General features: G+C 41.0%; 2 protein-coding genes across 4 annotated transcripts; both read right to left on the bottom strand.

The window, feature by feature from the left end:
• Positions 1-6,304: 6,304 nt before the first annotated feature.
• LOC103707736 (kinesin-like protein KIN-14E) lies at positions 6,305-13,871 on the bottom strand. 3 transcript variants are annotated; one of them, XM_039126599.1, is made up of 20 exons: positions 13,560-13,871; positions 12,391-12,689; positions 12,121-12,292; positions 11,965-12,035; positions 11,691-11,871; positions 11,498-11,607; positions 11,283-11,382; positions 11,118-11,204; positions 10,833-11,009; positions 9,628-9,901; positions 9,367-9,528; positions 9,057-9,272; positions 8,709-8,746; positions 8,412-8,575; positions 8,158-8,283; positions 7,945-8,070; positions 7,792-7,857; positions 7,633-7,698; positions 7,490-7,552; positions 6,305-6,965 (listed from the first exon to the last, which is right to left on the bottom strand). In XM_039126599.1, exons 1-20 carry the CDS (start codon positions 13,780-13,782, stop codon positions 6,495-6,497), a joined length of 3,192 nt encoding a protein of 1,063 aa, XP_038982527.1. In that variant the 5' UTR covers positions 13,783-13,871; the 3' UTR covers positions 6,305-6,494. The 3 variants fall into 3 exon arrangements, with proteins under 3 accessions (XP_038982527.1, XP_038982528.1, XP_038982530.1); XM_039126600.1 differs by having other exon boundaries at positions 7,633-7,695; XM_039126602.1 differs by lacking the exon at positions 7,792-7,857 and having other exon boundaries at positions 7,633-7,695.
• Positions 13,872-17,987: 4,116 nt separating this feature from the next.
• On the bottom strand, positions 17,988-19,002 carry LOC103699742. The gene has a single exon (XM_008781747.4). The coding sequence runs from the start codon at positions 18,945-18,947 to the stop codon at positions 18,273-18,275; it is 675 nt and encodes a 224-aa protein (XP_008779969.3). The 5' UTR covers positions 18,948-19,002; the 3' UTR covers positions 17,988-18,272.
• Between the last annotated feature and the right edge of the window lie 983 nt (positions 19,003-19,985).

Genomic DNA, 19,985 nt, shown 5'->3' with positions numbered 1-19,985 from the left:
TCATAGATTTGCTCCTCTAAGTCATCTATGTCACCTCCCTGCTCTTGCTGAGCAATAACGAAAAATTTGTTAGCACATTGGGAGGTAACGTGACCAAAATCTTGACATTTGTAACACTGAATTTTGGAATGGGGTTTGGGAGGCTCACCAAGGATTCCCTTGCTATTAGTGTTTCGGCCTGGGACACGGGTAGTAGGAGGGGGCCTATGAGTAGTGGACCCGACAGAAGATTTGGACCCTAAGGAATTAAGACCCGTGGGAGTGCTCCGTGTGTCAGGGCGCTTTACAAATGTGGACTTAGTGTTCCATCGGTTAAGGAGATCGTCTTGGTAGTTCAGAGGCAGGTATTTTTTTTTAAGTCTCTCTTTCATCTCTACCCAATCAGTTATTTCATGTTGATGTCTCCTAGCTAATAGTTGTTCAGTGTTTTGCCAAAACAGCTTAGCTCGACCAAGGAGTTTCATTCTAGCGAATCGAACTTTTTTGTTCTCAGACAGATTGTACCACTCAAAGAAGTGGTCCATTTCGTGTAACCAATCGGAGAAGACTTTTGGGTCAAGACGACCGTCAAAAGTGGGGGCTTCCACCCTAATGCCTCTCATTACGTCTTCATCAGGGTCACGAAGATCTCTGGGTTCTACGTTATGTCGGTAACCTCTATCAATATTAGGAAAGGGACCTGGTCCTCTAGGGCGAGGGTAGGCATAATGGTGACCCGGAACAGACCTATTATCAAAATTGTCCTGCCGAACAGAGTCTTGTTGTTCTAGGAGTTGTTCTAGGGTGTCATCCCCTTCAAGACCTGGTAAATGGGAGGTACTAGTTTTCTTAAATTTAATAACCCTCTGAAGTGAAACCTCGATTGAATCAAGTCGAGTATTAACCTGGGTGGACATTGTGGTTAGGTCATGAATTTGGGCATTGTTGTTTTGGATTTGAACGTTAGTGTCTTGGATAGCTTTTAATAGAGCTTCGATTTTGGAATCCATGCCTAATTGGGACTCAGGATGAGATGCGACACGACCACTATGTAGATGCATAAAATGAATGACAAAATGTATGATCCGACCAACTATAAAGGTTCCTAAGTAGACCTAATGCATGAAATGAATTCAAAATTGCAAAGTAGATGCTCAATATAATCGGAAGCTAACTCAGGCAATTGAAATTGGCTTTGAATTACGTAACAAATTCAGATAAGTAGTTGCAGTCAAATAGTACTAGTTTTCAGTGTGTTGCAGGGTTGCACAGAGCCTCAAAGAACTTCCAAAGATTAGGTAGCCCTACAATTAATAACAAAGACAGGCCACTACTAGGGTTTTGGTGTTGTTTGGAGTGGATGTGTTGAATTTTTAGGAAGCAATATCAATAGAGCACATAAGAGTTAATTAATTCTAAATTTAGACAAACAAATAAAATTTGCAGTAAAGGAAGAAGCCTGACTTGGGCTGGGGCGACGATCGATGCGCGGTTGCAGCTGATGGACTCTCCAGTTGTCGAAGTGAGGATTGGATCCAGTAAACTTAGCGGGCTTGAGTGCAGCTTCAATAACTTGGTGGACGACGGGCCGGCTGATTGGGCTTGGGCCCGTTGAGGGATCAGGCCTAAGACAAGATTGGGCCCGTGGCAGAAAATGGAAGAGGCGGGGAAGAGAAGGTGATGGTGTGAAGTGGGAGAGGGGTTTTGGGAGAGACGGCCGGCAGTGAGAGAGATGAAGGGTGGGGTATGCGGCGGCCGGCAGGCGGCGACGGAAGGAGGCGAGCGGCGGTACTTAGGCGGGGCGAGGACGGCGGGCATGCCTCGGGTGAGATGCGGCCGGAGGAAGGTCGTGGGCGTCGGCGGTACGACGCGGCGGCGAGGCGGAGGCGGCGGTAGCGGCGTTGCGGAGACGGCGGTGCGTTGAGGTGGGGCGGCGTTGTGCGCGAGCGAAGGCGAAAACAGCAAGGCGGCGAGGGCGGTGCTGCACGGGAGGTGAAGTGGCGACGGATCTCAACGGTGGCAGGGGCGGCGAGGCCGGAGGGGCGACGGCTGCAGCGGCTAGGGTGGAGCGGCGCTTCACGGGCGGCGGCGACGGCGAGCGAACAGAGGGAGAAGATGAACAGAGGTAAGTTTTTTTTTTTTTTTTGGCACGTGCGGTCACGTGCGTACCTTTTTTTTTTTACTTTTCTTTTTTTTTTCTTTTTTTTTCTCTTTTTTTAAGTCGGATCCGTTAGGATCCGGGTTATCGGGTTTGACCCGACCCTATACCCGTTACGGGTTTGTCACGTGAAATCACGTGCGCTTTTTTTTTTTTTTTCGGGCTACCGGATTCGGGTTAACGGGTTTTGTGACTTACCCGTTAATCTTTTCTTCAACATCCCGATGGGTTCGGGAGGGCAGGCCGATCTCCGCGGCGGTGGCTGCGGGCAGGGGCGGAGGGTCGCGGCGACTGTACTGGCGACGGGAGACTCCGGCAGACGGCGGCGTCCGGTGGCGAGCCGACGGCGAGGCGGTCACGGCTCCGGCAGCGGCTTCCGGCAGCGGCCCCTCTGCGGATCCGACGCAGGTGGCTGATGGCGGTGGTGGGCGCAGCGACGGAGGACCTCAGGCGACGAGCTGCGGCGATGGGAAGGAACGGCGGCGTTGCCCCTTCGGGTCCGGCCACGTCCGGTGGCCACAGAGGCGCGGCCGATGGCTCTCGTGGGGTCGCGGCGTCTTCTGTTGGTGGACCAGCGGCGGGACGGCGCTGCGAGGTGGAGGCGACGGTGCCGTGCGGTGTAGCCGACGGCGAGGGGGGGGGACGTGGTGGCCGCGAGCTTGGCGGCCGGTGGGACGGGCCCGACGAAAGGGGTTTTCCCCTTTTTGCCTCTGATGAGAACGGATCGAGGCTTTAGCAGCAGGGGCAAAGCCAGCCTGCTCTGATACCAAAGCTGATGCAGGACGGATGTAAGGGACGGAAGGCAGCGTGAAAGAGGAGAAGAAGAGAGGAAGAAGAAGAAAAGAGGAGAGGAGGAGGAAGAAGAAGAAGGCTAATTTTCTTGCATTAATTCATCAAAAACCTAAACATGAGGGTGAACCCATATAAATGGGGTCACAAAATAACAAATAGATCCCTACAAATAAAACAATCCCGAAAAGGCCCTAAAATGACAATATGCAAATAAATCCAATCAACATAAAATAAATCTAACTAAAAAAAATCAATCTAAAATAAAATCAGGCTGGCTGAATCGGCTGGAACTCGCTGAGCTGGCTGGATCCTTAGCGACCGGCTGACCTGGCACTGGTGCCGCACCAGGAGTAGGTCCAGATCTGAACCGACTAAAGATTGTTTTTCTAAAATTACTTTTTAATATAATGAATGAAAACAAAAATAAAAAGGAAAGATCGGCAAGTCTGTGATATATCAATTTTGTTTTTTTTCTTTTTAAGAGTAGAACTTTAGCATATTTCATATGATCCCTAGTCAAATCCTAAAACACAAAAACTGGTTGACCGTCAGAATTGGAGCCTCATGTTTATTCAGAGATATGAGGTGTCAACAATCTACCCATGCCAGATCAGATTAAAAATTAGGTTGATAAATAAATTGCGCTACATGCTGGCAGCCCTTCACCATGCATACCTTTATGAAAGGATAATTTAAATTTTGAAGTATAGACTTCATTGGCTTGGTAAATTGGCAAAGAGATAATCAAAATTTCTAATAATTTTAAAAAAAGTCATTATAGTGAGTAATGTTGATCCTACATTAGTCCGGTGGCTCTTACAAGGCAAACGGATGCTAGTATTAGTCTCTCATCCGATATAGCAAATGGATCTATAATGGCTGACCGAGTCGTTCCTGTATTCTTAGAGAATTTGGTGCCTTTTATTGAGTTGAGGAAGCATTGCTTCAAGGAATAAAGAAATAAAGGCAGAAAGGAGACTGCATATGGGCTGTATCTTTCGCACCAAAGAATGGTTCCCCTTTCTCCACACAAATCCATCGTTGGATCGCATAATGCTTTGAGAATAAAAAAGTTCGAAATGCTTTGAGAGCTATGCAGGGGCGATCTTATAGTCAACATTGCAAAGAAAAATTGATCATTTTTTTGCACGAAAGATGCAACCCGAACCTTAAAAAATTGAGAAAGTTCGGCTACCATGCTTATGAATCAAATTTAATTCAAAGTATAGTGGCAACACCGTGCATGCCAACTCCTAAGCATGTTAGATAGAGCCATGCACAGCATGTTTAGAGTTGCAACATACACTGAGAATGAATGGAGAACCCATTGATGGCACAAAATTTTCTATGATGGGCAGTATATATACCACCGAGTGCTGCACCATACTCAATAGCCACCATTATAAGATAGATGTACATCAATACCAACATACCATATAAAGAACGTAAAGTCATCATCTTGCATGATAGCCATCCATTTTCTAATAGCACTCATCAAGTGCGATGCCGCACTCTACTGCGGTAAAATACATGCACTGCAACTCACAAACTGATAGCTTACGCTATACGTACGGTGGCTTGAGGCATGTGAGCTGCATGTGCAGTTATTAATCTAATAAAATACACAATGAATCAGTTTAATTCAGTACAAAATATGTTTGTGCTGATGTGACTTTTGATTTTGTCAAATGCAAGACCACCGAGAACAAGTGAATGGGAAAGAATGGACACAGGGAGACCGCCCGACTCTAAAAATGGATGCAAGAGATGGGAGTGTGAGATTTCACGGCTGCCATTCTTTATCCAAAGGGAAGCACATCCCTCACAGGTGCTCAAGCCACGTTTTGTGGCTTAAGCTCATTCCGGTTTCTTATTAAATATGAAGTTGAACAAGCAGTCACTTTGAAATATTACCTCACGTACTTGAAGTTTCCACTCAAGGGCATCACCCATTTGCTGACACAAGAACTATGGAGAGTCTTCAGTCAATCAACTCTAGGACCTGATTTCTCTTTTTTATTACGTAATTCATCTTTCCTATTTATATAATTATTTTAAGGAAAATGATTGATTTCATGATGTTGCTTATTGGCTCCTAGCATTTCCTGGAGTTGATTCATGCAAAACCATAACGTCTGGTAACCATTTCTACAGCACAAATCTCCAGATTTCAGGGGGGAAAAACTCATAAAACAATTGCAAAAGATAAATGCGAAGAGTAAAACTATTGTTTGGACTTTTCTTCTTCTTCTTTTGCCGGTATTGGTTTAGGGATGAACTACTGCAGTCATGGTTACTTTGGTGATCGCCTCAACAACTAAGCTTTTGGAAAATTGATCATAAAACATGGAATAGCTCCATAAGGATGATATTGTGCAGGTTCACAATGTTTATCCTCCCTTGTATATTTTCAATCTACCCGAAATGGGTTCATTTGTAAAGATTGGTGCCTATTTTGTTGGGAGGTCTGTCAAAACCTGGTAACACCATTTTGATTCCTGATTGGAGAAGTAACAAATCCTCAGAAATCTGTAATAGATACTAACTACCATTGTCGACTTCAAGTGAAGAGTACATTTTAGCAGGGAAGCTTCTATGTAAACAAAACTTCCACTTTCAATGGCGGTATACTATTGGTTTGAATAGATGAAGGATGTAACTCGCAACAAAATGCCTCGGGGAGTTGGAACGCGGGGAAAATAAGGCATATATTGGGAGATTCCTTGTGGGGATGATATATGAACACATATATAAACAAATGAAACACATAAAAATCTAAATATCAAACTTCCTGCTTGTATAAAAGGTGAATATGTAGGATCGATTATCCGCACCATCATTAACAATAGATAAGAACAGTATCGAAATAATACATGTAAATCTGCAACTCTTAGGCATAGAAAAACATTTTTTTTCCCACTTGAGTGAATAAGCATCCAAAATCTTTCCCAGCAATTAGTAGTATATAGCTACCTATGTGTTGTTATAGTTAAAACAGTCACTGCTTTATTTTGCAACTCATGAAGAAACTTATATTTTCATGAACGTGTACATACTTGGCATCTCACAATTGATGAAACCATTAAAGCCTCTGAAATTTAAAAACCTCGTCACCAAATTTAAAGAACGATGCATTCTTTTACATAACTTTAATTCACACAACTTTAAGGCTGATGTTTCTTTTATATAACTGCTGTATTTAAGAGATTAAAGTTGTTCTGAAAGTATATATGAATTGGTGAGGTTGCTGAGAAGTGCAACTAAAAGCATCCCATGAAATCAAGACATAAAAGTTTTGCAGATACTCTGCAATGCAGTCTCTTATTCAAGATATATCTCAAAAACATATTATATCAAACTTACAGCATCAACAGGTTTTAAAAAATATATATACATATTTTTCACAGTAAGCTTGTTCTTTAGTGATACAGCCAATATACTTGAGTTGTACAAGAAAATATCATCATACAATTCCAAACGAATTCTGTCTCAAATTTAAACTTCACCAATCTGTGAAGCGCGCTATTGAAGAACAAGTATACAGATTATACAATTCCTTTGCAGACTATCTAGCCCACACTTTTATCTTGTCTTTCTCCTGGTTATTTCTGCTATGCGGAAACACCTTTCGAGTAGCAACAACCTTTCTAGTAAGCCTTCCAAATGCCTTGGCTGGATCAATTTTCCTAACCTTGTCCAATTCACTTGGTTGTACCCTTTTCTCTACTAAGGGTGTCGGCACTGTAATATTGTTCTCAGATTCCCCAACCATCGCATTTCTGAGTTCTCTTTTCCGTTTGATCTCATGAAGAGGCTCAGCCCCTCGTAGCAAAATGGAACCCTGACCACTCATTGGCTTGTTAATAGAGTTTGAGCTTTGTAGAACCTGAGGGTCAGTTTCGCTCCTTGATTCATCCCTTGAAAATGCTTTCCCTTCAGTTGGTGTTGCAAACCTGAGGGCATCATCAGATTGGAACAGGAACATGGATTTTGACTGAACCCTCTCTTCTCTTAGCTTGTTTTCAAGCTGCTTGACCTGTAAATTTAAGAGAACAAATCAATTACGACTCCTATTCTGTGCGAGGATCCATGCGGACATATATTTAGCCCTACATTGGCTATGCACTAAGTAGATGTTGGGCACTCAAATAGAGATCTATCTTCTAGTCAGTCTTTTTGGGTGAGGTCGTAGGTTGTAACAAATGGTATCCGAGCGGACCCAGCCCATAGCCTATATAGGCTAGGGAATACTGCAGCATAGACCCATTGAGGCTGACTACGAGCCAACTATAGTGCTTGTGATTAGATTTGAATGGATTTTGATCCTTAGCATGGCGAGGATGCTAAAGTTTAAACCGGGGGTGTATGAGAAGATATGTGCGGACGTGTGCTTATTAGTCTCATAGCAGTTATACACCAAAAATCTTGGGTACTCATATAGAGCCAAAAAACCCAAATAATACTTTCTCACCTACCTTTTTTTGGTGAGGTCTTGGGTTGTTATACTTTGAGTATTATAAAGAAAGAATAGATCACTTCCGGTTGCAAAATGGCAACTACCTTTTGTTCAAGCATCAGCTCAGATTGCAGTCTCTCCTTTAGCTTGTATTCAAGTTCCTTAACCTGCACGGCACGTTAAAAATGTCAGCCACAGTAACTTGGTACCAGAATAATTGGACCGTGTGCAGCTGGTTGACTAGTACCTTTCGTACAGCTACTGATTCAGAGTATAGTTGTTCTTTAAGCTTGCACTCCAGCTCTTTGACCTGCTGAAACATTTAATAAAAAATTACTTGAACTAATTATTACTGCTATTTTCATTCACAGGTAATACACAAAGCACTATTGTTTGTTGATGGAACCTTTTGCTGAAGAATCATTGATTCAGAATGTTGTTGATCATTCAATTTGTATTCCAACTCTTTTACCTGAAACAAAAAATAATATAGCTGAATTTGTTTATTGAAATTACAATCTTTTAGTTGGAAATACACGATGATGTGATCAAACTATACCTTTTGCTGGAGGGTGATGCATGCGTCTTCCTTCCCCTTCAATTTTTCTGAAAGTTGCCAATATTGCTTTTCTGATAAGTTTTGAGACACTGCCTTTGACTCAAGTTGGCTTTCAAGTTCTTTGTTCTTCAAGAAAATAGGATGCAGAAATTGCAGATTTACTAAGAGCAATTAATAAGTAACTCAGATGTTTTCATAAATAATATGCAATACCTTTTCTTGGAAATTTCTGCAGAGCTGTTCTTTTCCTCTGAGTTTATTCTCTAAGTTTTGGCAATGTTCTTCTAGCTTCCGAAATGACTCGTCTTTAATTCTGGATTCTTGTCTTACTTTATCAAGCTTCAAGATAAATTATAAGAAGTAAAAAAATAATTGAGCCAGCTAGGCAAGTGACTGACACTGAACATTAATGCATAGTATAAACACAAAACATTTTAAGCCAGCTTATAGGTTTCCTCCATACTCACCATCTGTTTCATCTTGTGAAGCTCGCCTGTGTCAACCTGCTTCCTTGCAGGACCCAACTCTATACTTCTGACTCGACTTGCAAAGTTCAATGAGCTGAGAGTTTCACCCAAGTCGTTATCGGAGGGGCTGATTTGCACAAACATTAAAGCTTTCGAGTCACCTCCTGCATTACGTAAAAAAGAAAAGAAGGTTAGGTAAAGAATTCGATAGAAAAACAAAAGCCTCAATGAAATTTTGTTAACAAGGGCAGATATCTGAAAATAAACTGAATGTTTATAAATGAATCAGCGAGATACCTAATGAATCTTGCAGCAAATGTGTCAGCTTGGAATTCCTGAAAGAAGTATAAATTTGTTAATTTGAAGGCAAAATAATAAAGTAATTTACATAGGATTTTGCAGGTCTTTTCTGAATTCTGTAGGACATCATGCCCCTATCTTCAAATGAATGAATGTAGTGTACACATGTAAAACTGTATATAAAAACAATCAGTGGGAAGGGGCATATAATGGTCCATTAAAGTCCAAAATGTACCAGTTTCTCCAGAAAAAGAATCCATTTTTTTGCAGAAAATGAAGAAAGTTTGTTTTCTTGCAAAATTCCCATTATGCTGCTACAGATTGTCGTGCAGTAAAGCTTCAAACCTGTATGGGATGTGGCTGCTTTTGGTTGCAAGAGCAGACATGACATCTCCAAGGGCTGAAAGCGATCTATTAATGTTCTGAGCTTCCTTAAGCCTCTCCCCCTGCACATCTGTCTTTGTAAGCCTCTCACTTCCTGCCAAATCTATGAGCCAAAGCTTGCTTTTTGTGGACTCCCCATTCATTAGATTTTTTGCCCTCACCATTATGCAAAGCATGCTGAAGGCATGAAGGATGAGAATCTTGAGATCATATAAATATAAGATCATCAAAATAACACTCAAGCAATAACAAAGAATGCCTGGATACTGACCAGTGGGATCGACTACTGTGCTCATTTACGTTATTAGATCCAACAGCTCTGGCATTGCTTCCAGTTTGCAATACATCCCAAACTTCTTTTATGGTTTTTACTTTGGCCTCCACTATCCCTGGCACATGATGAAATCCTTCAGCAGCCTGTCTTACCTCCAGCCTGATGGAAAGAAGAGCCGTGCAAAACTTCATTACATTAATACAAGAAACAAATATTTTCTTCTTGGAGAAAAAGAAAATTGTAAGGAATGAATTATACTTCTTTGTTGATGGGAACGTCGCCAGCAAGTCTCTGATCTGCTCATTGTACACCTCAAGAACACTGACTGATATGTTGTAGGTAAATGTCTCCTTCCTCTCTGCAGCAATTCTAAATAATTCCTCCAAAGTTCTGTAATTCACTCCTCTGTTCTGCTCAGTACCCTCCATTGTGAAAGTCTTTCCTGTTCCGGTCTGTCCATACGCAAATATGCACACATTGTAGCCATCCAAGGCTGATGTAACCAATGGCGATGCATCCGCATACACATCCGCTGCTCATGAGTGATGATAAGAAGGAATTAATTGAATATAGTATGAATAGAACCTAGTGATATTTGTTTTGAATCTTTGATACAACTACAGAAAGGATGGTTGTTTGTACTAGATGCCTTACTAACATGTTCTCTAAGTCGATAAGATAACAGGATGCTACAGAGCTTGTGATACATAAAATTTTCTGTTATACAGTCTTTACGTATGTGAGAGCAAATCAACAAAGTGGTGTTGTAAGGGAATATTGGAGAATCTAGTCCTCTTTTCATCTGCGTACAAGTGCATGTAATTAAAGCATCAATAAGATAGCATGAGAATAATAGATAGGTTTTACTGATGTAAGACGAATATCTCCTGAATTTAATTAAGAGTATCCTCTAAAAGCAATACATACTGTGTCATAATGGACGCTAGCCACTGGCTACTAAAAGCTTTTCAAATTCGTTTTTTGGAATTAACTATAACTTAAATAGCAAATTTTCAACATAATATATTCGTAGTATGGGCTCAACTTTGGCTTAGGTTATCCAGGATCAACAATTTACGGAGCACCAGTTTATAAATCACGCAAAACTAATCTACTTTGGTCATCCTTTAGCATAGGCTCACCTTTTCCGAAGGTTGTAATGACCCTGACATGCATATTAATATTTTATATTCGTTGATAAGCAGTTACCTTGACCATCCTTTGGTGTCCAGACTGTCAAATTTAAAGGTGCTTTTCAGAATGGACTCTGTACACTAATGTATCTTTCAACCTAATCAATTCATAGCATGAGCTGATCCTTGTTTTAGGTTGGTCAGGATCGCCCAGTCAATCAACAATAGTCTACCCTAGTCATCCTTGCATATATGTTCACCTTAAGACAGAAGGTCACAAGGACCCCAACATACACTATAAAGATTTTGCATTATTTGACAAGCATGTACCTTGACCATCTTTTGGTGTATAAACTCTGTCAAATTTAAAGGTCTTTTTAGTAGATCCACCAGTCATGATCCCAATATCACCCTCCTTTGCTGCATCAAAATCTACTATGGTTGTACAGCCAGATAAAACCTCCTCCTTAGTTAAGGGACGACACCTACAAAACACCCGGATGTTCCCTGGAATAGTAAATGCAATAAAGCTTGGATTAGACTTCTGTAGTCAAGTGATCTCAGTACAACATTTAGAGAGAGGGAGAGAGGGAGGGAGGGAGGGAGAGCACATACCTTTTGTCTCTTGAACTTGATTATATAATTTCTTTCTCTTGGCTATCTCTTCGCTATACTTTATCTTAAGATCTTCACACTGGGTAACTGCAAGCATAAAGCTATGTAAACCACATGGTAAATGAATTTTAAGTATCTTATCGCGAGTACTGAAATTGAACATACCTAAGGTCCGAACAGCAATGATCATCTTATTCAAGTCAGGAGTTGAATTGGCACATTCATGTGCCTCGATAGAAAGTTGGGATAGCTCATGTTTCATTGCCTGAGATAAAAGAAGATGATAAAATAAAGGTTTATTGATGACCAGATTCCCTTATAAATTAAAACCATATTTGATTGTGCAAGCTTCATGCACATTTAGAGGATATAGTGCAAACCTTAATTTTTCCTTCCAAATTAGAGATAGCAGCAAACCACAACTTCTTATCTTGTTCATACCTTTCGGAAACATCTCTCAATTTGCCCGTTTGTTTTTCAACAGCTTGTTCTATGAGCATAAAAATGAATATATAAAGACAAAGGTGAACCACAGATAAAAGAATACCATTCTGGCCAGATCAACTTGCTTACCTAGAGTTTCAGTTTGGAAGAGCTTATTGTCAAGCTCCATTCTTAGCCTTTCTAGCTGTTCATTTGTAGCTGTTAGAGACATCCATGCTTCATAGCATTCATCTGATTTTAATTTGTATTGGCTGCTCAGCTCTTGTATTTTCTTCTCATACTTGGCAATGGATCTACTTCGAGCTCTAGTCTGCAGGATGGGCAATGAGGCAAAATAAACCCGTGCAACAATGTATACTAATGCAAAGTTTCAAAATTCCGGTCTAAACATTTTGATCCTGACCTGAGTCGGAGAAAATTCTATCTCGGAAGCACATTTGTTACAAATCAGATGCTCAGGTTTCACCAAAGGTGCTGCATTAAGTTCCAAAGAAAATCCAATTACTTCTAGTCTAATCATAAAGTACTTGTAGAATTTGATGATCACCGCAATATTTACCTGACAATTTGGGTGCTTTTCTAATGCAAATCCCACAAACAGTTGGAGTCCCACTAATTCCTTCAAATCTTATGACAATAACTCCATTATCCAAAACAAGGACTCTGATATCAACTAGCTGCAGAGGCTTATTAGCTCCAACAACTGCATATATATCGAATTCGGACAATATCTGCAATGCTTACATAGATAGGGTGTTTCAGAAACCTACATAAATGGTTATCTAGATCACAAGAAAAAAGATCATTTAACAAAATTTTGTCTCCTTGCCTTCTCTTCTTGTACGGAAACATCAAACACCCTAATTCCTTTAGGCCCATATGTGTTGACTATCTCTGCAAAGTGCAGATCTACAAAATAATCTCCAGGTGCGAGACCATCAAACTTGTAGCAGAAATTTCCATAACGTGCAGACTGATACAGAGATGGGTGATCACCACCTTCAACTATCTCCTCATTGGTATTTATTACATCTCCGCCTTGAAAATAAGAGTCGCCCAGAAAATTTATATGGGAATCTCGTCCTTCTATTGCAGAGCCACCAGAATTCACAAACATTACAAAATCATCTGCCTCAACAAAAATGTTAACAAAAAAAAAAAGAGAAGAGTTACCAACCAGCCCTACCTTGAGACAGAAGAGAATAATAGCTCAAACTCAGAATTTTCAGATCAAGAATACTATATAAAAATATTATGGCAAACAAGGCATCAAATTTTACAGTTCTCATACAGACATAGACAACTGAATCTTGAAGATAAGAGACTCAATTCAATTTAATACTTTCTAAAAAAGCGAGAGAAAAAAAATTCTATCAGAGAACATAAGAGCCGAAGGTTTATGATTCAAACCACTTTGGATGATAAATAAAAGCAAAATTCAAAGACAAGACAAAACAAAAGTCAGGTTCTAGATGTCGAATTCCATCTCTAATAGATAGCATTTCTTGAAGTTTAAGGGCTCAATTCGATTTAATTAGTAAAAAATAACAAAAGAAACATTAATAAGAGAAGACAAAAGATGAAGATATACTACTCAAATTACTTCAACTGTTAGAATAAAAAAATGCCAAGAAAAGATAAAAATTAAAGCCCTGACTATGGAATTCCAGCTCTAAAACTTAGCAATTCGAAAGACCAGGCATTCATCTCCGAATCAGATGAAAGATAGCAACCAATAATCCAATTTGATCCAAGAATCGAAAACACCACTCTGTGTAAATACAAGCCTTTATACTTCTCGGAAAAAAAAATTCCAACACTAATAATTTTCAGATAGAAAAAACAAAAAAAAAAAGATACTCGTAGAAACCAATTAAGAGATTAACAGGAAACAAAAAATCCAATAGGAAACAGCTACCACCTCCAAGATCCGAGTACCATCATAATATTTAATCCGTGTATACGGCAGAAGCAAAAGAAAGAGTACCAGAAACTAACCTCCGCAATCCATCTCCCTGAACCCGGACTGGACTAGTCTTGACCCAGAAACCAAGATCATCGAATCAAAAGAATCCTCGGCAGGGGCGCCCATCGCCGGATCAGCTTCAACTACGGGAGACTTCTCTGAATTTTTCATCCAGAAAGACGGGCTCAAAAAACTGGAATCTGGGGTTACCGTTTCCCAGTAGGGGCGGAAAGGGCTCTGCTGGTTCTCTACCATGGGATCCGATATTCTCAGCTGAAAATTTTTCAGAGATTTCTGAAATCTTGGAACGGAGACAGAGACGGGAGAGCCGATAAGAGTTTCCTTTCTCCCCGATTTTTCTTTGTTTGGAGCTTCGACGATTCAAATTCGAAAATAATATGACCGTTGGAAGCACTCGACCGACCGCTGCATCGGTACATTGTACCGTGGGATTTAATGGATCTTCGAGCGGCCAATCTCGACCGTCCAACCATGCAATCTACCACGGAATCAATAGCTTCCAGCAAACATGAATAGATTCGTTCCCTCACATCTTAAGTGATCATATGGTCCAATTATTGGAGGACATGTGGCTCAAATTGGTACCGCACTATCTTCTCATAGGGTGCAAGTGTTGTTCAAATCTTAAAGTTCGCCTTGCAAAGGAGATCTTTATAGATTTTTTTTCCTCTCTCTCTTGCTTGCTTTGTCAAGGATCTAACCTTCTCCTCTTTTCTTTTTTTTCTTTTTTTTTTTTTTTTAATGGGAAGGGAGGTAAAAACCACCCGATTTTTATTGAATGAGATCAAACAGAGGATAACCTGCTCCTCTTTCAACAACCTTTGCGATTCTGATAGCTGAGGGGACAACATCTTTGTAATCTAAATGGCGCTTACTCCTAGTTTGAAATAGAGTTGTTTGGACTTCTGAGCTCTGAGTAGGGGTGCAACATAGATAGATGGGGCTGGTTTGGGGGTTGAGTCATGCCCAACCCAACTAGACATAGGTTGATTTGGGTCAAGTTACATAAATGGTATTTTTAAGATAGCTGTGTAAATTTGGTGATATTCTTTTTTTGAAAAAATAGAAATTGGGTGAGATCTTCGACTTATGCTAACATTACTCTTAAAATAATCAACTCCATACAAATTTATTTAACTGTTTTGGCAGGTGATACTAATATGAATGGTTAATTAGACAATCTAATATGATAAACTGTTGGAATTTTATGGACACCATGTAGAAGATTAGACTACAAAAAATCATAGATCAATCCATAAAGATTAGAGTATAAATCAAACCATAATAGATCGAAGCATATCTTATGAGCCCTGAACAATCATTGATGATTGCTGCAGCAATACCTGTGGAAGAAAAAAGCACAAAGATAGGATAGATCTTTCTCTCCATCTCCTTCTTATGCATGTCCCCTTAATGGGATAGGTGCTTCCTAAGAATGTAAAGATCTTGATGCCCTATTATTTCTTTACAGGCAGATATATATATATATATATATATATATATATATATATATAAGAGTAAAGTAGGGACCTAGCCTAGTTAGTAATGCTAATGGGTCTACCCATTATAGAGCCCATTAACCAAATTAGGCCTACACCAATACTCGCTACACCACATGACTAAGACAATATAGTCCAAAATAACTATATGATCACAAATCAATTATGAACTTCTTAATATTCATTCAGATGATAACTTAGCCCGTATTACTTAACAAATCAATTTAAAATCAGTCCATAATCAATAGAAGCCCACATTTATGAGAAATTCTCACAAAAACTGTAGGTTGCAAGAGCTATAAGAAATGACAGCATCCTTCTATCATTTCTATTTGATTAGAGTTGGCATGTGTCGTGCACATGATTAGTGTTATCCACTATGATGCGCATGAAAAAAAAATACAAAGACACAGGTGCTTTTGATCTTTCAAAATAGATTTTATTTTAAAATTTGATCATGATGAAGATTACACTTCTCTTACATCAAAGTTTCTATACTGAAAGGAGATGTGGTGATTCAGCTATGGTGGTCGGATGGATTCAGGATCAAGTGGGGAAGGCTGACACTCACCTGCTTCTGCATGATATTCAGAGGATCTCGAAGGAGTGTGCATCTCTAGTGGCCGGCATACCTACCAAAGGACGAACATAGCTGCATACTAGATTATCTTTTATATGGTGGAGATTCTGGAGAAGTTCTATAGATCGATCTGTCAGCTATTTCAATTATGCTTCGCAATATTTTATTTTCTAAATTTATTGAATGTATTCATATTGGATGTGTATGGCATATCCGTCATTCCAAAAAAAAAAAAAAAGTGGAGACAATCAAATGGCGCCTTACACACGTTACTCCAGTGTTTTGATATAACTAGAGAAGAAATTGCTGCCTAGTGCCTTCCCATTACATCTGAAACATTAGAGCTTGCTCATAAATTGGAAGATTGGCGTGCCAAGCCTTACCAGGTTTGATGTGGATATGAAAAGGACGAGAAGCATAGCATCATAAAGTGATGGAAGAAGGGATAGACCCTCTCGGGTTCCCTCTGAGAGTGAGCTAGACAAAACAACTTCCTCCACCTTCTTCCCTCTCCCTCATTCCTCACCAATCCATTCCAATTCCCTCTCCAACAAAAAGAGAACATCTTCCTCCTAGCGCGTTGAGGGGAGGGAGGAGAGTTACAAGGTGAGAACCCCGTTAATGTTTCCTTTTGGACCGGTGAAATGGATCCTTTTGTGCTGCAAACAGTCGGCGTATTGAAGTGGATCCTTTTGGGCTGGGGATAAAGGTGTGTCCATCCGGGTGCTGGGGATGAATTTTATTAAGATTTTTAGAAAGAGTAGCCTCAAAAGTTTCGATCTTTTTGCTCAGATCTCTGTGAAGTTCTGAGCTTTCCGAGTGTACGAGGAAGATGGAAAGGCGAGATTTTAGCTCTTTTGCAAATTTTCAGCATTTAATCATTTCGAGGAAGAGTAGGCTCGAAAGTTTTGATCTTTTTGCTCAAATCTCCGTAAAGTTTTAAACTTTATGAATTTTTAGCTCGGGACTTGAATTTTTCAGAATTTGATATCTGCCGTAAGATGTCATGCTTGCATTGAAAAAAGCTATTAATTTTTTAAATTCGGTTAATAGGAAATTGGATGATTCATTTGTATTTTTTAATACTTTTCTAGTATCTATTTGCGAACATCTGTTTTATCTATTTCTAAGACTTCTCTAGTATGATGCAAACATGAATTTTTTCTCTTGAAAAGTCTTGAGAGTTCTTTGCAACTAGAGATGTAACAGGAAAGAATCGAAGTCCCTCTTATAAGTTTTTTCTCCTTTACCCCATTCTACACGGTTATGTCTTGTTGAATGGAGCAGGCAAGGAGAAGGAACGCAAGGCTCTATAGAGACACTTTGAGCTCACCTATGGAAGAGTCATAGGAGAGGCGGAAATTGAAGCTGAACCTAACCACAGAAGCAAATTACAAGAGGACTCCTCCATGGAGGAAATCGAGGCTGCCGCTACTTCGACCATGAAGGAGCGTAATTTGAGCTCACCATGGCGGGGGAATTCAAGAGGATTGCTCGATGTCTCTCAGCTGCTCTTCTTGCTGTTGGCTTCCTCAGGACTTGGACTAGGCTGCTCCACAAGAGAATGCTGTTGGAGGTCAGAAAGCTTCAGTCTTGCTGAATCTTTCAATATCAAATTATGAATTATTCATTGTTGTATCGCTGTGATTGCAGGGGGATTTGAATCTTATCTTCTGGGTCTTAACAGGAGGAGCTTTCAGCAGGCAGGGTGGACACAGAAGGGAATGCACCAGAGGAGCCTGAAGTTGGATGGCTGGACTTCTGTTTACTGTGTTTTGTTGGGTTTTCGGCCCTCCTTCCTCTCTTTGCTCCTTAAGAGCTATTCTTGTCTCTACTACTCTGACTGATATTTGTATTGCAAAATCATTGGATCTCTTCACATTAGAATATTTTGATTCACGACAGAGATCTGCGTCTTGGAAGCATAAGTTTTAAAAACTAGATTCTATATGGATCTCGGCCTACTGAACGTTCCAATTTCAATCTAACAAAGATAATTAAAACGAGGATCGCATGCCAATATAATGATCCTGCAAAGCTGTGTCATCTTAATCAACCAAATTCCAAATTTTAAATATATAAATAACCTAACACAAGGATAAAAATAACAGAAGTTAAGTACACATATTATATAAGGTAATTCTTTGACTCTTGAGATAAACAGGGAGAGAGAATACCACAGCCAAAAGCTCCTAAGGTTTTACCAATGGTTTGAAGGAAAAAAAGTTGAGGGAACATATTTGTTTAGTCTAGTTCCAATTTTTTATTTAATTTTTTGAAAACAAAAACAATACCAAACAGATATAACAAAATGTATTAAAATAAGTAAAATAAAAAAAAAAATTGCACTTCCTCATTCTAAACTAAACCATGATTACATACAACATCCAATTGATAATAAAACTAAACCATGATTACATACAACATCCAATTGATAATAAAACTAAACCATGATTACATAGCAAAGTAGAAATCTTGCTTCATTCCGATCTACCAAAAGAACAAGACATTTGAGAATACAATAATAACAAAGCCCACACCGATCAGAAGGAAAGAAGGCAAAAAAAAAAAAAGAAAAAAAAAAAAGAAGAGAGAGAGAGTGTGAGTACAGGAGGGAGAGGGGAGGAGAGAGAACATATGGGTCCTCAGAGGAAGCCCGTCTTCTGTAAGACAGCGTTCCGCACCCGCCGGAGATCCCTCCCTTTGAGGGTCCGCCCTACGCCCTCGAACACCGAGAACGTCATCACGTGCGACCTCGCCACGATCACGTGCGGCGGCACCATCTCCTCCTCCTCCTCCTCCTCCAATCTTTCCTCTTCTCCGTTCTCCGCCTCCACCTTCCTTCCCCTTCTCCAAGTCGGCCACGCCGGCACGTTCACCGGTGCCGACCGGTGGAACCCCTTCCCCATCCCCATCCCTCCCCCGGCCTCCTCTGCCCCTGCCCTCCCAGCCGACACCGGAACCGGCACGGCCCCACGAGCCGCCGCAGCCGCCGCCGCCACCGGCCGCCTTTGCCGCACCAGGGGCAGCCTGTCCTCCGCTAGCGCCGCCGAAAGGCCGGACCTTTCCGGCACGAAGGGCCGGGTCTCGCTCCGTCGGTGGCGGTAGCTTTCGGACGGCGAGTAGGAAGGGGAGCCGGCGGCAGCGGGGGAGGAGAGGTCGGAGGCGGAGGAGAAGGAGGAGGACCAGACGACGTCGCTCTCATCGAACTCGAGGTTAGGGTAGGGGTCGGCATCGGGCTGCTCCAAGAGGCCGAGGAATCGGACGGAAGAAGACGAGGTTAGGTTGGTGTCGAGGTGTACGGTCGCCACCTCGCCCATCCCCCCTCCGTCGTCCTCTCTCTCCCCTCCTTGTTAATGTTGCCAGGTCTCCCACGCCTCTTTTCTTTATACCCGACTGGGGGCTGGCGGAGTTGCATCTTATCGTGGTCGTGAGGAGCAACGGACCGCCACATCAGCTGGGGTTGCGAGAATCTTGAGAAAGCCGGTCGTGTGGGTGGGGAATCCGCTCGAGGAGTAGACAGGCTAAAACAGTATACAGGAAAAGGACACTTGGATTTGCTCCTCCTTTCTAACACCGGACAGCTACGCTCACAAGTGTGTGTTTTTTTTCTTTCAAGTGGATATCCCATACACATCACATACGAATGCATCCAAAAACAAAAAATAGTAAGTCTTAGAATGCACCGAGTACAAGGTCCATCACCATACATAAGTTAACTTATGTAGTGATTTTGTGCATGGAGACAAGATTCTCGCTCCAGCTTGGATCTGATGAATTGGATAGATCCATTTTTAACACTCAGCACCATCTGGGCTGTGCTTCAATCGGCAGTGGATGATTGAATAAGATTATTCAATCATCCATCAATGGTTGATACATGGACAGCAAGTGATTCAGCTAGACCCTTTAGTAATTGAAGAGGACTCTAGTATTAGGCAGTATGGTACAAGAACCCAAAAGTCACTCTCAGGATGAACAAGTTGTGTGCTTGAATTTTTGATCCTCTCCTGCTATTATTTCCTTCCCATCTACACAGGCGGGTCCCTTTAGCCAGGGATGGCTGATCCAGTGGACATATGTGGCTCTCTATCATGTGGTTCATATATCTCTAGGTTGGATTAAAATCATCTCTAGTTTGTCTTCCTGCACAGTATAGTTCATTCACCCCACTTCCATTCAGGTCTCCGTGATCAATTGTGATTGATTCTACCAATGCTGCGATCCTTTTCAGATATGTCAAATATCCGGTGGAGTCATTGACTAGAATCCACTGAAATGAATGGTTGGTGGCTCTTGTCGGTAGAAGCTACCGCTCGCTCACAAATCATCTCTGCATGGTGTCCCTCTGACTCGCC

This window comes from Phoenix dactylifera, chromosome 5, assembly GCF_009389715.1.
Source record: "Phoenix dactylifera cultivar Barhee BC4 chromosome 5, palm_55x_up_171113_PBpolish2nd_filt_p, whole genome shotgun sequence".
In the NCBI taxonomy this organism is placed as follows: Eukaryota; Viridiplantae; Streptophyta; class Magnoliopsida; order Arecales; family Arecaceae; genus Phoenix; species Phoenix dactylifera.
This window is presented reverse-complemented; position numbering and strand designations above follow the sequence as displayed.

Bases quoted from the DNA above. Each gene is read 5' to 3' on its own strand.
- LOC103707736 (XM_039126599.1), bottom strand. From the start codon at position 13,782: ATGGTAGAGAACCAGCAGAGCCCTTTCCGCCCCTACTGGGAAACGGTA. The intron at 12,690-13,559 runs GTTAGTTTCTGG...TTGTTGAGGCAG, and splicing joins CAGGGAGATGGATTGCGGAG to ATGATTTTGTAATGTTTGTG. The intron at 6,966-7,489 runs GTAGTTGCCATT...TTAAATTTACAG, and splicing joins AGCTGATGCTTGAACAAAAG to GTCAAGCAGCTTGAAAACAA.
- LOC103699742 (XM_008781747.4), bottom strand. From the start codon at position 18,947: ATGGGCGAGGTGGCGACCGTACACCTCGACACCAACCTAACCTCGTCT.